Genomic DNA, 16,811 nt, shown 5'->3' with positions numbered 1-16,811 from the left:
TTGTGCGTTATTTCTTCTCCTACACCCATTGTCGCCGTTCTCATCAAGCTAATCGTTGGCGAACCCAAACAGCGTGCACCCACCTTGAACCATCGATCTCCTTTCTTCGCGTTCCCTAACGTGGCCAGCCTGTCCTCTTTTCAAGCTTCGGTAAAGGGAAATTGTGAGTTTCCATTGCCGTTCTCGGTTGTTTCCGGTTGTGGTTTGGTCAGGGTCATGTTTGGGAGTCCGAAATAGCATGGTTTGGACCGCACTTCGCCTCGGTCGGCCGAGTGGGGGCTACGGCAGTCCCTTTATCACGCGTTGAATCAGTACGTTATTCATCTTAATCGAGAAGCTAGCTTCGAGGAGAGGCTCGATGTAAAGAAGTTTGTGAAAGGTAATTTGATATTTACAGAGGTCTTCCATGCTTGATTTGATGATTCCAAATTCATAGAATCAAAGTGGGTTTTGTTGTTTCTACATTTTATGTAGTTATATACGGGTTGTAGGAACTGCAAATGTCAAGTAGCTTAAGGGGAGATGGATTGATGCTGAGGAACTCTTGGAGATTGAAACAAAATGCCGAGAGAAACTGAAAATCAAAGAAGAACCGAATTGGGAAACGAGTTATCGACCCTGCCTCCGTTACTCACGAATTTCGAACCGAACCGTATAGCTCGTGTCGACCGTGATTATTAGTTACCACCTTAGCTTCGTTTAGTTCCAATGTTAATTTTAGAATTATAAATTATTATTATTTTCGATGTACGAGTTGATTAGGTTAGACCGATTGCTTGAATTGCTCGTGGGAAAACTTCACTATTGCCGTTAGCGATTGCCGAGGCGTGTCTCTATTTGGTGTTAAATCTTGAATGTGATAATTGTTTGATTGCCTGAATTTGAGCGGAAGTATGATTACTTTGTCGTAATGTTGAGTTAATTATATTTCGTATAGCATGTTGATTGAAAGTTGATTTCGAGCTTTATGGTTATGTGACATTGATGTATTAGTTGAAATTCAGAAAAAGTATGATATGTGATATGTGTTATTTATTGGACTTGGATTATTTGTATATGTAACTATTACGTTCGGATCAGATGGAATTTGGATATGTGACATTCAAGTATGTATTATTCGGATGTGTGTTATTCGAATCAGATATCAAATATGTGTGTCATTTGCATGTCATATTAGGACGAATTTTGACAGGGGAAGTTCAGTGTGTTCACTCAACGGGGTGAATTTTACTTCGGATTCAATGGCCTCTGCCTTGCGGCTGACCCTACTTCGGATGGTGTTAGTAGTTAGAGTGGTTCTGGAACCCTCTTCGTATCATGTAAGATGTTTGGGTGCACATTCATTGCATATTTAATCGGACTAGGAATATTTTGCTAGATCGGATTACATGTTGTCTTGTGATGTTTTATTTATGATCGATGCACTATAGAGACACACTAAGCTTAATAGCTTACACCCAGTAATTTATGTCTTTCAGATACCCGTACTTAAGAGAATCGATACTTGGAGAATCATATTTATTTTCAGATAAACATTATTTTAGTATGAATTTTATTTGACTTTTATTTATCGGATTTTTACATATATTACTTCGTGGTTATTTTATTGTAACATGGGACATTGGACATTACGGTATTTCAGATTATTTTTGCATGATTTGAAATTATTTATTATTTATAATGAAATATTTTTTGGATATTTTATTGGAGTAAATATTGAATTATCATGAGAATAATTGCTTTATTTAAATATTAATTTTAAGTTTAAAATCAAACATGTTTTCTTCGATGAAAATAGATTTCAATTGAATTCTTCAGATTTGACCTAAATCTTTTAGGTCGAGTTAAGGGGGGTTACAGAATGACACTGGTAATTTCGTTTCAAGGATAAGAGAGAAGCTGATGATATGATTGTAGTTATCTGCTTTGTTGTCCGAGTCTCAAACTCTACTATATCTCAGACATTATTATTATTTAATTAATTATTGGTTTCTTTTAAAAAAAAATATTTTCCACTTATATTTAATTATCTTCCAAATAATTCATTCTGCAGAAAGAGCATAAAATATAAAGATATGGATATATTGAATGAGCAAAAGATGAGGTTGTGTCGTAAATTCAAGCTTCAGTAGATGGTTTAGATGCATCCAGCTCTAACCGTGTATGAGTAGAGGATGAAGAAAACAGAAAAGTCAAATTTAAGTAATTGTATCCATAGATGTTGATAAAATGCCTTCATTTTACTCTGTGATTTTTGTTGATAAAATGACAATAATTTAAGTTTGTATTCTATATTCACAAACTTAACTCTTGCTGAACTTCCTACCCATGTGTTCGTTCATCCAATTGTGTGCTGCAGTACAATCTGATCAGTCTTTTTCTTCCCCAGAAGTCCGCAAACTTCATTAACTTGGCTTCATTTTGCCCCTTGTCTGATGGGGTGGGGAAATATTTATAGAAGACGTTTGAGGGTATCCACAGTTGCTTTGATAATCTACTTGGATTATAAGGTAAAAATTTTTTATTCTCATTTCTACTCTGGGTTAATGCTTGGACAGTCTAATTCACCTGCATTCTACTTTTACTGAAGTTTGTGCAGCAAATAGAGAAATGGACTAACGAATTGAAAAGAACTGCTTTATGGGAAAAGGCTCACGAGCGCAATGCTAAGCGCGTTCTCAGTTTGATAATAAAATTGGAAGGCTTATGGGTTAAACTTGGGCAGTACTTATCTACACGTGCTGATGTGCTTCCTGAGGCATATATATCCCTTCTCAAGCAATTACAGGACTCTCTTCCTCCTCGTCCCTTAAAAGAGGTAATAACTCTATTTTTTGGTGCTTGGAGGTAATTTTATCACCTAGTGTTATCACTCTGACCATGAACAAAGAAAATGGGATTTAGTAGCTTATATAGTTCTCCTCAATTACCTATCTTGTCAATTGATTTGGTTTTGAGGTTGTTATTATCATATAATTTCACTTTGTAGTTCATGCATCTAAGTATTACAAAGTATCTTATGGTGATGACTGATGACAAGTAATGCCATGGTTTGCCAATCAAAGATATGGAAGCTATCCTGTCATTTCAATTGGATTTTAGTCACTGTGTGCAGTGTAATGACCGGGTGTTGTTGCCAGGTTGTTTCAGTGTTAATATATTCCACCATGACTGGATATATAATTAAGTTTCCTAATGCTTTTGCTTATAAAAATTAGTTGGAAAATTATTAGCTTGGGAAGAATTAAGTCTTATGTATATGGCTTTGTGGATCATCACAATTGCTCAAACTAGTTGGATTTTACCAGTCATCCATTTTCCATTTTGTTTGAGTAAAGGCCATGTTTGATAAATTATTTAAAGAAATCATTATGCAGCTGTTAGTAAATTTTTATTTGTGAAATTTAATTTATATATAATTGTGAATATTTTTAATTCATAAAAGACTTTAGTTTCTTTGGTTCAGAGAAGGATAAGAAGGATAAAGACTGACATGATTTCATGCTGACGACAATATTGGCAAATAGAAATTATTTGATTTAATTCTAAGATTTTGATATAGAATTCCATAAAAAGCCTCTACAAGAGGTAGCTTGGTGCATAAATTGTAATAAAATCCTACTAAGATGCGGATAAAGTAGCAGAGAAGTAACACGAAGAATAATAAAGTTGAAACGTATTCATCTGTAACTTTCAATTGATTCTATACATATCTATTGTTTGATGGAGAGTTTATATATAATTGTTTTTGTTTGTCTTCCTATCAGTCCTTCCATATGCATTTATTGACTGGATTTTTTTTATAATTTTTTATTTGCACAGGTTTGTTGGACTATACAAAAGGAGTTTGGACAGGCAATGGATGATCTCTTCACTGATTTTGTGGAAGAACCTTTGGCAACAGCATCAGTAAGGAAGACCACTTGTTTTTTTTCTTCTTCTGAGGGAAATTAAATTAATTTCCTTCAAAATCTTGTTGACATATGAGAACATATTTTCTTCTATGCAGATTGCGCAAGTCCATCGAGCAAAATTAATCAATGGGCAAGATGTGGTGGTTAAAGTTCAGCATGAGGGAGTCAGAGCAATCATTTTGGAGGTTTTTATGCTTTGACATTTTAGATTATGGTGTGTAAAGTAAGAGTTACTGTCATTATACGGTTGTTGGACATGCTTTTTTTCTTCCAGGACTTAAAGAATGCAAAGTCAATTGTGGAGTGGATAGCTTGGGCAGAACCGCAATATGACTTTAATCCAATGATAGATGAATGGTGCAAAGAAGCCCCAAAAGAGCTTGATTTCAATCTTGAAGCTGGTATGCACTATTTAACATGGTTTATCCTATATCTTATTTAGTTAGTTGGGAAAAAGATGGATTTTATTTTCTATTTAGATTATTCGGTGTGCATTCACTAAAAGGAAAAAGTTTAACCACGGATGTGAAATTCACAAAGCTTTCAAGAAGAAAATTGATATTACGGGAAGAAAATCCTTTTCTGAATTTTGTATAGTTCCTCATCTACTTTGATTTCCAGTTGATTCTTAGCAGTTGATGCATCACTGGTAACGCCGGTTGTACTGGCGATGGCTGCTTTGATATTGTGTTCAGTGACAGTAGGGAACATTGACATTCGACTTCAAAATGGCATTGGGAATTCCTCAGTAGGTTGCAACTTGGTGCATGAACTAGAAAATGAAATTGTGGCAATAATGCTGGTCATGGTTGAAAGCCAGTGACAAATGGAAGTTTCTTGGCATGAGCATTATAGTAATGATAGTAGTGGTAACTGTTATGTGGTGACATCAGTTTAATGATGTTGTCGCAATGGTGGCTGGTTGGCATTGGGGAGATGGAACTCATTAAGTTTTATGCTAATGCTGGATTTGGGCCATAAAAATAACGAGGTCAAAAATAAAAAGATGGACAAGTCATGCAAATATATTCTCAGACAACTTTCAATTTATTAACTTATTTCTTTCATTCATTGTTGTTATTGCATTCATCTTTGTAGATAACACTAGAACCGTGTCTAGAAATCTTGGCTGCAAAATGTCACCTGGTGAGAGCTACTCTTCCAACCGTGTGAACGTTTTGATTCCAGAAGTTATTCAGGTATATTCTGAGCTAACCTTTGAATGTGAATAATGTTCTCGTGAATTGCATATAGTGGCGGAGCCACGGCTTGGTGAGGGTGGGCAATTTTCTTCGATTAGTTACTTAATTTACCTGCCCACCCAAATCTAAGTTTTCTTCAATTAATTACTTATTTTACGGATGGTGCCCACCCTAAAATTTTATCTGTACTCATCCGCAATAGTTATGAACTGTTAGGATTTCCATCATCTGAGAATCCAGGTATATTATTCGACTGTTTCATGATTTGTCTTGTAAATCAAAGAGAGGTAGCACTGGAGTATGAAAGATCTGGCAGTGGAAATAATTTTGGTTTTGTGACCATGTGGAACTAACATGTAAGAACAATACACATGAAAATTCCTTTAAACTAATGTCTCCTTAAAATTGTTAACTTGAGAGTAAAAGAAACACCTAGATAATTTGAAAACTTGAAAAGTAAAACTTACAACTAGAAGTTCTACATTAATTTCATTATAAATAAAACAAAAATAAACTAATGTCATATCTAGATATATAGGTGTTTTTATATATAAAACAAATCACGAGGCTTTCAAATCTGTTTTTTAATGATATCTTTTAAAACAAAAATGTTATTAGCACCATCTCTGATCTTTGAATGTGTCTCCCTTTATAATGTCCGGTTCTTCTTGGAATGTGTAGAGAAATTAATAGTGTCCATGAAAATTCTAGATTTTTCTTGGTGAAATCTCCATGTGAGGAAGGTTTTTCCTCGCGGTTTTACTATTTATCTGATTAGCATGCAAAGATTATTCCTTCATTTGTGGGTATATGCTGTCATTTCAGTTCATAAAAGCTCACTCTGATCATGTTGGCTTTAATGACAGTCGACCAAAAGTGTTCTCGTCTTGGAATACATGGATGGAATTCGTCTGAATGATTCTGCATCTTTGGAAGCTTTCGGTGTTGACAATCAAAATATTGTTGAGGAAATAACTCGTGCATATGCCCACCAAATATATGTTGATGGATTTTTCAATGGTGATCCCCATCCTGGTATTGCTTTTTGTCTCTTGTCTTACCAACTATGTGGATGAATTTTAAATGGCTATTCTCATCCTAATTTTATGATCTGTTGTTTATAATCTATTTATCTATCATGTGTCTATATATCTATATATTTATCTATCGATCCACATATCTTCTTTGGATTAATTTCTCTGTTAAAATTATTCACCAGGTTTATTTCCGATCCTCGTGATGCTACTTGTGATTTTCCCCTTTTAAAATAATATTTCTTGTTAAATTATTTGCAGGAAATTTCCTTGTAAGCAAGGAAGCCCCTCATCTTCCAATTTTACTTGATTTCGGGCTGACAAAAAAAATATCAAGCTCTATGAAGCAAGCACTAGCAAAGATGTTTTTGGCTTCTGCCGAGGTTTGTGTCTGTCTGTAATATGTATATTTTTGTATTTTTTTTCCTGTAACTTTTGGTCATCTGAAATTTAGGTCATTATGGAGATAACTGATGGTTCGATATTTGCCCTTGACCTATAATTTTACCTTATTGCTTTACCATTCATCTGATTCCTGTTATACCTCTGGTCCTTTAAACTGTATTTTATCCTTGTTTCTTTTCTTTGGACTTTAAATGTGAGGATTATGTTCTCACCCTATTTCATATAAGTAATATTTTACTGGTCTTGAGTCTCAACAACTCTAGATCTTCAAATATAATTTAGTTCTTCAAATTCTTCATCTTTGCAAGGTGAATATTTATGTCAGATATCCTTCACCATCTTGTTTTGACATTTCAATTATTCTTGTTTCAATTATAAAAACTTTTTTAATGTGCCCGGAGTGGTTGAAATGAATGCAATTGATAACAAAATAATTCATCACTCTTTGTCACAGGGTGACCATGTGGCTCTTTTGTCTGCCATGTCAGAAATGGGCCTCAGACTGCGCCTAGATATGCCTGAGCAGGTTATGGAGATGACAAATGTATTCTTCCGTAGTTCAACACCAGCATATGAAGCTCAGGTAATTATCCACCATTTGCCTCTGTAATTGTTTGTCAACTTCTTCAAATTCATCTAATGCTAGTTCTTTTTGTATGAAGCAAAATTTGAAATCTCTGACTGAGCAAAGAGAAAAGAACGTGAAGGTTATACAGGAAAAGATGCAGCTCAACCCAAAAGAAGTTAAACGTTTCAACCCAGTAAGTTTATTCTTTGTTTTCTTTTGTTGCTAACCATGCAAGTTCATTTCATCTACTGCTATTATTCCTTTGGCATTTCCATTAACTATTCAATCCATCATTAGCTAAGTATGATCTATTTTCAGGTTGATGCGTTTCCAGGTGATATTGTAATCTTTGGACGGGTTTTACATCTTCTGAGAGGTCTGTACTAGAAATTCCTACCTTTGCCTTGTATTAAATGATCGTGATCTTTCTAATTTATCGCTAATGTTACTTAAATTCAGGACTCTCAACCACAATGAATGTCCGCATAGTATATCTAGACATCATGAGACCATTTGCTGAATCTGTTCTTCAAGGGTGAGTCTATCTTAAAATTTGCAAGGTCAGGTTTATGAAAACAATTCTCATGTTGAGTGTGATTACATTGTCAGAAACATTAATAGAGGACCAGCGGCAAATGTACAGTGGATCTACAACACACTAGTACATTCTGATGTAGAGGCCAAGCTGAGACAGCTCTTATTTGAGTTGGGAAATAATGATAAAATACTTGGGATTCAGGTCTGCACCACTATTCTCTTATTATTGTGGTCTGATGATCTGAGAATCCTCTGGTTTTCATTTTCTTAATATTTTATATGGCTTCCTTTATTGCACTACTGCAGTATTTAATAATCAAGCTTGATGCCTTGCCTATCATTATAAGCCTTTATTCCACTAACGCATCTGAGGAATTTCCCTCTTCTTTTCCACTCTTTCTTCTTATGTAGTGATTTTTTCAACCCAGTTCTTTGTGCCTTGAAATAGCTTCAATTATTGAGACTGTTTATAGGCATTTGCAATCCCCTAGAACTTCTATTTTATGCAGTGTAGTAGGAATATATAAACCTTCATAAGTATATTCAATAGGACTCGAACATGATGTATTAAACGGTCCCAAAATATGTTGATATATCTAATGTATAGGTTTAACATACTGCACCATGCATATTTTCCTGGGAAAGCATTTGGGATTAGGTTGTTTTCTTAATGCGTTTATGCTATTTTTGCAAATATGAACTTCAGAGTTCAGAGAGTGGGTGTAACACCCCTAACCCGTATCCGACCTGAATATGAGTCTGAGATATCACATTGACTTTTCAAACTTTGACACTTAAAGAAAAACAGGGAAATTTTAAACTTTCATTAAAACAAAATATGTTAATTTACATAAGAGAGACCACGAAATACAAAATCGATTATAGCATTCGTAATTAACAACTTATTACATGTCAACACTCTATGCATAACCCAAAATACCTACTTTGTTAATTACTTCTGATCTGATCTTTTAGTAGTGATGTTGTTCTTGTCACTTCTAGTACTGCTCTTCTTGTTTCTTGGTACCTACGTGTAAATCACTTACACGCTAAGTCATAGACTTAGTGAGGCAATAAATGAACATGTAACAATAGATTCATGAATATGCATTCTTACCATTTGATCATGATATTTCAATATGCATGTATATATTTCACTATAACATATACAATCATGTCATGCACATATAAAACTTACCTCTTGTATCACTTTCACTTTAATTTATCTTTCAATTGCCCATGTACATTATTGAGAACAAAGGTACGTGAGTACATTGAGGTTGTGCACTAACGCTGTCACCACAGCTCGATAAATTCCCACTAGGGGCAGTGAATATTTGTTCCGAAGGACCATTACGTCCCTAAGGACCACTGGATATGTCCCGAAGGACCACTACGTCCCGAAGGACCACTGGATACGTCCCGAAGGACCACTGGATATGTCCCGAAGGACCACTATAAACCGTTGACTCTTGGCATGCCAACTATACCTATAGCTCTCATATCATATAACATGGGCTTAAACATGAATACATTTCTCATTTCATATCTCTTTCATCACTTTTCATATAAACACATATAATCATTTCCATTATTCCACATACATGGATTGTTTCTCTTGTAATGGCGTTCGTTCACATAATATCATATTAAAGCATAATAAATTATGCATGATATCACTATAACAATAATATATGTATGCATGTACATGAGTATAAAATTATGAATTTAACTATCAGAGATAGACTTATCACAAATCTTGTCTCTATACACTTTAACTATAAAATACACTCACCTTAGCCTTGTTTTGATTCGATTCTAGTCCTTTGATTGTTCCGGAACAAGATTATGTTCTATATATACATAGTAATACATTGATACATATCAGAATACTAATTGATATATTCTAAACTATTATTCCTTAGGCTAAAAAGGAAGTTATTTTCATCTTTTAATGAAGGTATGCATCGATGCATCCCTTAACGGGTGCATCGATGCACTACCTGTGCATCGGTACACAAATCCCATTCGATGTTTGAATATTAAGGGGTGCATCGATGCACTACTTGTGCATCGATACACTGATGGCATTCAATGTTTTTATTTTAAAGGAGTGCATCGATACACTTCCTGTGCATCGATGCACCTTCAACAATTTCTGGAATTTTATCCTTGATGCATCGGTACACAATGGATGTGTATCGATGCACTCTGCCCAGAATTCACTTCTTGAACCCGAAAACTTATCCATTTTAGCTTAAATCCTTCATCTTTCATTCCCTTTTATATTATTAACTCCAGTACACATACTTAAATCAATCTATACTCATTTATTTCATCTTAAACTTCAAAATCCTATCCTCCTCATGAAATTCAAGAATTATACCAACTTTGCAACATGATTTAATTCCGATTCTAACACTTAATATGTCTTAACTAGATTGATGACAAATCAAATTTAACTTCCAATTCTAGATATGAACTATATTCCAAGATATCATTCAAGAACCTCTAATCTTTAATCTCTTCTAACTTTATCATCCTTTGATTTTAAGATAACTTAAGCTTTCTTTAAGCTTAGTTATCATCTAATAATCAAAACACAATCTTAAATTTAACAAGAAACTCAATAATCAGAAAACTCACCTTTGTTTTGCTTTACTCGTACAAGGAATAAAGAAGAAGAAAAGAACTCTGGAAGCCTTTGTGTTCTCCCCTCTTCAACCCACGGGGATTAATATATAACCCTTCCTTTCTTATTTCCTTGTAAATGACCTCTTTGCCCTTCCATTCCTTCTTCCTTTCAATTCAATTCAATACAATAATTTAGAAATAAATCTTATACTATTCAATCATTATATTTTAATCACCAAATTATAAGACTTTACAATTTAGTCACTAACCTGGTATTGAGGATGTTACAGTGGGCTTGGATATGGTTTGCAAATGTAAACTGTATATGTAATAATGAAATACGTACGCTATACACAAATTACTCAAGATTAAATATCTTTATGTTTTTGAAAGGATATAATAAGTTGAATTTCAAATTCACTAGTTCTGACAGGTCTTTCCTATTCGTCACTAAATAGGTATTTAATAAATCCATAAATTTGCAACAATCATGATGGTCATGTTTACACGTGTTTTATCACACAATTTATACTTAATTTGAAATCCTAATTCCTTCTTTTAAATCCTAGTTACCAAATGCAATCTTAGAATCTATTAGAATTTATTCTTCGATGGACGTTATAAATTTGATAAAAGAAAGAAATAAGGGCAATTTTTTTGTAATATACTTCGCTATAATGGACATCATACTTATTGTTGTTTCATTACAAAAAATTAAGAGTGCTTTTGGTATTTTAACTGCTAATCTACAATCATATAGGTTAGGCTTTAGTTTAAAGCATATTAACTTGTGCTGATTCTGATAATATTTTCAATTTTTATCTCAAGGTATGTGCATACAAAGATGGGGAGGTTATTATTGACACTGCCGCTGGAGTGCTTGGAAGATATGATCCTCGTCCAGTTCAGCCTGATACACTTTTTTCTGTCTTTTCTGCGACAAAGGGTATAGCTGCAGGAATGTTACACTGGCTGGTAGACAATGGGTAAAATTTAATGTTAAAAACTTCTTTGGATGCATTATCCTGTAAAATCCATAAATTAGAATGTCAGCAAAATATGTCATATGCAGGAATAAGTGTTTTACATTGCAAGTAACATGCAACTTTTTTCAGAGAAGACATCTTTGAAAAGTAATCAAATTTACGGAATTCTTTTATAGTCTAACAAATGGTGCCTTGTCTTGCAGAAAGCTCAAACTTGAAGAAGATGTAGCAAATATTTGGCCAGAATTTAGAAGAAATGGAAAGGAGCACATAAAGGTTATAACTTTGTGCATAAAAGCCTATTGAGTTTGGATAACCACTATTTAGAATAAGTATTTAAATATACTAATTCCTTGAGTTTTTCCCTTTCAGGTTCATAATATACTTAACCATACGTCTGGTTTGCATAATGCATTGGCTAACCTTAGAGCAGAAAATCCTTTGCTAATGACCGAGTGGGATGAATGTTTGAAACGGATGGAATTATCAGTACCTGAGACCGAACCAGGGAAGCAGCAGTTGTATCATTATCTTTCTTTTGGCTGGCTATGTGGTGGAATAATCGAGGTATTTTCCCATGCTCATTGAATTATGTCACTGTACCTCAATGTATTTGAGATGCAACTTAAAGGAAAAAAGGGTGCTGATAGTGAAGTTTGAGATGGAAATGATATTTTCCTTTCCTTTCCCATGTACTTGATGAGGATTAAGATTTTTAATCATACTACATTCCTACCACGAGAATTTTATTTAATCCCATTAAGATAACTATTTGGGAAGATGGGAAGGTTTAAACATTTCAATATTGTTTGGGGATGAGTGGAGCTATATTGCTCCGACTCTTCATTTTTCTTAAAGAATATTGTTATGTGGCACACATATCAGGATATTTGCCTTTATATGACCCTCCAAGGACCCCAAAATTCGTCAAAAGATCCTATACCCCAACCCAAAGCCAAAACGAGGAGACCCACCATCTTTAGCCCTGGGTTCTGTGATTGTAAGTTCTTTCTCCTCAGGACGAGACTACACCATACAAATAGTAGTAGTACCCTTTTCATTCGCCTCCATTCTTCATTGCTTACACAATATTTCTCTAATTAAACTCGAGAAAACAGCATTGCTCTAATTAAGAGAAAAAGTTGAACATACCCATATCCAGCTTTCACACCAGAGTCCGAGTAATATATAAGAGATCAGAGGACTATTGGAGTTGGTGGTCATGAGGGTTTACAATTCTCATAACTCTATTGCTTGAATTTGTTTTTTGATGTTTGTTTTTCTTGATCTCTTTTTCTCTCCGAGCTGTTAACTGATGTCTTTCCCATTGACGCACTTCATGCTTCCTACTTGGTTACTCGTTCTTATCATTATAAGAAATTTCTTCCCAACATTCTGACTGACTTGAAATTGTAGGATATCTCACTCACTCATATAACCTGGTTTTAATCTACAGCATGCATCTGGGAAGAAATTTCAGGAGATTCTTGAAGAGGCTTTCATTCATCCTCTTAAAATTGACGGCGAGCTCTATGTTGGAATTCCTCCTGGTAATTTAAACTCCTGTCTTTGTATTATTGATTCATTATGTAGAAATACCTTCTTATTCATTGCTTGCAGGTCCTGTTCATCTTTCTGATAATAGTATTGATTCGTTCTTTATGTACTACCATCCAGGTGTGGAATCTCGACTTGCTACACTGACTATAGATATGGATGACTTGAAGAAGCTCTCAGAAATGCAAAATCGACCTGAGCTGCCGTCGACTTTCCAAGTAAACAACTTTGGTGAATTTACGGAATTCTTGCCTGCTTTCTTTAATATGCTTAACATCCGTCGTGCTATCATACCTGCTGCTAATGGACATTGCTCAGCCCGTGCACTTGCACGCTACTATGCAGCCTTAGCCGATGGTGGTGTGGTACCACCACCACATTCCTCTCTTTCAAATCCACCACTTGGAAGCCATCCCCATATCCCCAAATTTCCTTCAAAAAAGATCCATGAAAAGCAAAAGGGTAAGGTTGATGGAAGCAATGATGCTAGGCAAGGCAGTTATACCAAGATTGCGAATGACGACGACGTGAAGTGTAGCAGAAGCATCAGGGTTACAGGGGAGGGCAGTGCAAATAGAGAGAGGAGCAAGATGTTTTCGAACCCCAGGGTTCAAGAGGCATTCATGGGGGTAGGTGAATATGGGAATTTGTGCTTCGGAGATGGGACATTTGGACTAGGATTCAGGAGGTTTAAATCCAAAGATGGGGACGGGTCATACACTGGGTTTGGCCACTCAGGAATGGGGGGATCAACAGGTTTTTGTGATGTAAGGAACCGGTTTGCCATGGCTGTGACCGTGAACAAAATGTCATTGGGGGGTGTCACTTCAAAGATTGTAGAGCTAGTTTGTTCCGAGTTGAATGTGCCGCTGCCGGAGGGGTTATCGGGCTCTCGCGATATTATCAGACCTCTGATTAATTAATTTAAGTTGTGCTACTACCTTATTATGATGATCACTTTCCTTGGTTTATATAAGAGGAAATGGATGGACAATAATAGTATGTAACTTTTGTATTTCTTTACATACATTTAATAAAATGAAAGTTCCATATATTTATATACATGTTAGTTTTGTTGTTTGCTTTCTATAACTAATTAAAAGGTTTTGATTCTAAATCTCTCAATTAATTAGCATGCATTATTTGATTTGGTTACATTTACATTCCATACTATAATTTAGTGTAATTTCTTTTATCGTAAACTACGCATTTCATACATAAATTATCAGTTTTGGTTTGTTTTAATATCTAAACTTTTAAATTTTTTCAAAATTATATTTAAAGTTTAGTTTTTATTTCATTTTAGTACTCTTACTATTAAAAACTAAACGTTTTTAGTACTTAAACTATTCGTTTTAATCTGTTTTAGACTTAGTACATAAACTTTCAAAATTTTAAAAACTTAACGTCAAATATTGAACAATAATACTAAAATGAAATAAAAATTAAACTCAGAATATAATTTAAATATTAAAACGTACTAAAAATAATAATTTATATACTCATAATTTACCTTTTTATCTTCTAATTTTGTTTTTTTGGTTGACTTCAAAGGCCTTTATTGGAATAATAAAAGAGGTAAGTGGGCAGAACCCACTCAAGATGTAAACGAGAAGAAAAAACTAGAACCAAAGAAAGCAGTCACGAGCAAAGGAAAACAAGAGGAGATTTTTCAGTAATCTGAAAAACAAGCCAAAGACATTAACATTCAGCCTTGAAGAAACGAGAACATGGAGATGAACAAACAAGGGTGAAAGACAAGAGCAGAGGAAGCATCGAGGCAAGACTGGTAAGATCCTTAAAATGAGAGCTGATGGAGAAGAACCATGGAGGGTCGATGAAACGGCGATCTTCATCTACTCGCCGGTGAACATCCTCAGGAGCATCTTCTACTCCGTAACCCTTTAGAAGCCATTGCATGTCCAGCCGTGTTTCCTTTTCTCCCGGTGAAGACAAAAGAGCATGAAGCCAGTGATCTTGAGTTGAGACCATAATTGACATTACGAAAGAGCGGTCCCCGCTCGGAGCGATCATTCCAAGCCTCCTTTAATTTCCGAATAGCAGTCTTGGAGTCACTCTCAACAATTATACTAAAAGTTCCAAAGGTCCAAAGCAAATTGGATCCCTCCAAGATTTTTTTTTTTTACAGTTTCAGTGTTCGAATAGTTTCTTCTCTGTCTCTTCTCTTTGTAGTTGAGATGGAAGCATATGTAGTTGCAATCATCTTCTTCCTCTCCCTCTCAACTGCGTTATGTCTTCGCATCCCTACTCTCTCTTCAGGCACAGCATGTGATCCCAGCAACCAGCCCCACTCTCGCACTCTCAGATCCGATCAACTAACCGTTCTCATCAACGGCTATTCAGAGTCCCGCCTCCCTCTCCTCCTCTCCATCGCCGCCTCTTTCTCCGCATCCCCACTGGTATCCTCCGTCCAGGTCCTCTGGGGTAACCCCTCCACCCCGCCCCTTACTCTATCCCAATTCGCCCGCAACCTCTCGCTCGCTTCCTGGGGCGCCGCCATCTCCCTCGTCCCCCAACCATCCAGCAGCCTCAACGCCCGGTTCCTGCCAAGGTCGTCGATCAAGACACGTGCCGTCCTGGTGTGCGATGATGACGTGGAAGTGGATCCCAAGACGGTGGAATTCGCGTTCAAGATGTGGAGGGGCAATCCGGATCGTCTGATCGGGGTATTCGTGAGATCGCACGATATAGATCTGTCGAGGAAGGAGTGGATCTACACGGTGCATCCCAACAAATATTCCATAGTGCTCACCAAGTTCATGATGATGAAGAGGGAGTATTTGTTCAAGTACAGCTGCGGAAGAGGGGCCCCGATGCGCGAGATGAGGAGGGTAGTCGACGAGATGCGCAATTGCGAGGATATTCTGATGAACTTTGTGGTGGCCGAGGAGACGAATGCGGGGCCTCTCATGGTGGCGGCGGAAAGGGCCCGGGACTGGGGAGACCCAAGAAATGAAGACGGAGCCGGCTACGGCGTAAGAGACGTGGGGCTGAGCAGCAGGAGGGCGGAGCACCGGAAGAGGAGAGGGGAATGCATAATGGAGTTCCATAGGATTTGGGGAAGGATGCCCCTAAGATACAGTTATGGTAAGCTGGTTTCCTCGGTTGGAGAGCAAGGCCTTTGTAACAAAGGCTCCAAGTTGGTGCCTTGTGACCATTGAATCCAAACGAACACCACCATGACGATCCACTTACTGTCTGCAATTTTATTCAGTCTAGGGGAATACCAAAACAAACTGGTAACGCTTTGATTCAGGTAGCTCTACTTCTTTCGTAAATCCCATGGTCATCTTGGTAAAGTTTTTCTTGTGCAATTGTTTCCGTTCCTGTATAATACATGAGGTCACAAACAATGAATTCAGTGCCTGATATTACGTACATATGGAATATGCATTGGAAGTACTGAAATCCCATTCGAATACGTGGTGCGGTGCCGCTGCTGCTTGGCTCATTTTCCTCCCGGTGGATTATAATATATAGAATCTTGTTGTTTATTTATTTAGTATCTGCGTTCCACACTCCTCCTCAACCTCGACCTGCCGATTGTCAAATTGCCAGCAACACCAACTCCCTGTAAGTAAAGATCTACACCAGTACACTGAAACCCAAACCCATTCTCAGCAGCCAAACACTTCAAACAGAATTTACTTAGCCCTCAATCTCATCTTCAACTTCAACGATAGATTTCAAGAACAATAAAAGGTTGTACTTGTGAATGCGTAATGAATCTTAAAATATTATTTTTACGTCCCAGCTAAATCCACCCAACACAATAGGTATAAAATATATGATGCATGTGAATTGACATTCCAGGTCGAACAGTGTGAGTTAAAACTATATTATTTTTATCTAATATTATTTAAATGTAAAACTTGACTTGTTTTTATTATTCTTTTAAATGTTTATTTTACTATGTTTGAGGCTCTTAACTCCCTCTTTTAATAATATCACAT

At 36.1% G+C, this 16,811-nt stretch overlaps 2 protein-coding genes across 2 annotated transcripts; both read left to right on the top strand.

The window, feature by feature from the left end:
• The first annotated feature begins 2,420 nt into the window (after positions 1-2,420).
• On the top strand, positions 2,421-13,889 carry LOC120131918. Its single transcript, XM_039148775.1, has 18 exons — positions 2,421-2,510; positions 2,591-2,818; positions 3,823-3,909; positions 4,010-4,099; positions 4,189-4,315; positions 5,013-5,113; positions 5,983-6,151; positions 6,412-6,533; positions 7,010-7,138; positions 7,218-7,316; positions 7,442-7,499; positions 7,583-7,658; positions 7,733-7,862; positions 11,123-11,280; positions 11,484-11,556; positions 11,653-11,847; positions 12,737-12,830; positions 12,958-13,889. The coding sequence occupies exons 1-18, from the start codon at positions 2,436-2,438 to the stop codon at positions 13,758-13,760; spliced, it is 2,814 nt and encodes a 937-aa protein (XP_039004706.1). The 5' UTR covers positions 2,421-2,435; the 3' UTR covers positions 13,761-13,889.
• A 556-nt stretch (positions 13,890-14,445) lies between these two features.
• LOC120131945 (glycosyltransferase family protein 64 C3-like) lies at positions 14,446-16,236 on the top strand. Its single transcript, XM_039148803.1, has one exon. It carries the CDS (start codon positions 15,036-15,038, stop codon positions 16,017-16,019), a length of 984 nt encoding a protein of 327 aa, XP_039004734.1. The 5' UTR covers positions 14,446-15,035; the 3' UTR covers positions 16,020-16,236.
• Positions 16,237-16,811: the final 575 nt, after the last annotated feature.

This window comes from Hibiscus syriacus, unplaced genomic scaffold (assembly GCF_006381635.1).
Source record: "Hibiscus syriacus cultivar Baekdansim isolate YM2019G1 unplaced genomic scaffold, ASM638163v2 tig00110557_pilon, whole genome shotgun sequence".
NCBI lineage: Eukaryota > Viridiplantae > Streptophyta > Magnoliopsida > Malvales > Malvaceae > Hibiscus > Hibiscus syriacus.
This window is presented reverse-complemented; position numbering and strand designations above follow the sequence as displayed.

Coding starts and splice junctions, on each gene's coding strand:
- LOC120131918 (XM_039148775.1), top strand. CDS start 2,436: ATGGGGTGGGGAAATATTTATAGAAGACGTTTGAGGGTATCCACAGTT. Junction 7,500..7,582: donor GGTTTTACATCTTCTGAGAG/GTCTGTACTAGA, acceptor ACTTAAATTCAG/GACTCTCAACCACAATGAAT. Junction 11,848..12,736: donor TATGTGGTGGAATAATCGAG/GTATTTTCCCAT, acceptor TTTAATCTACAG/CATGCATCTGGGAAGAAATT.
- LOC120131945 (XM_039148803.1), top strand. CDS start 15,036: ATGGAAGCATATGTAGTTGCAATCATCTTCTTCCTCTCCCTCTCAACT.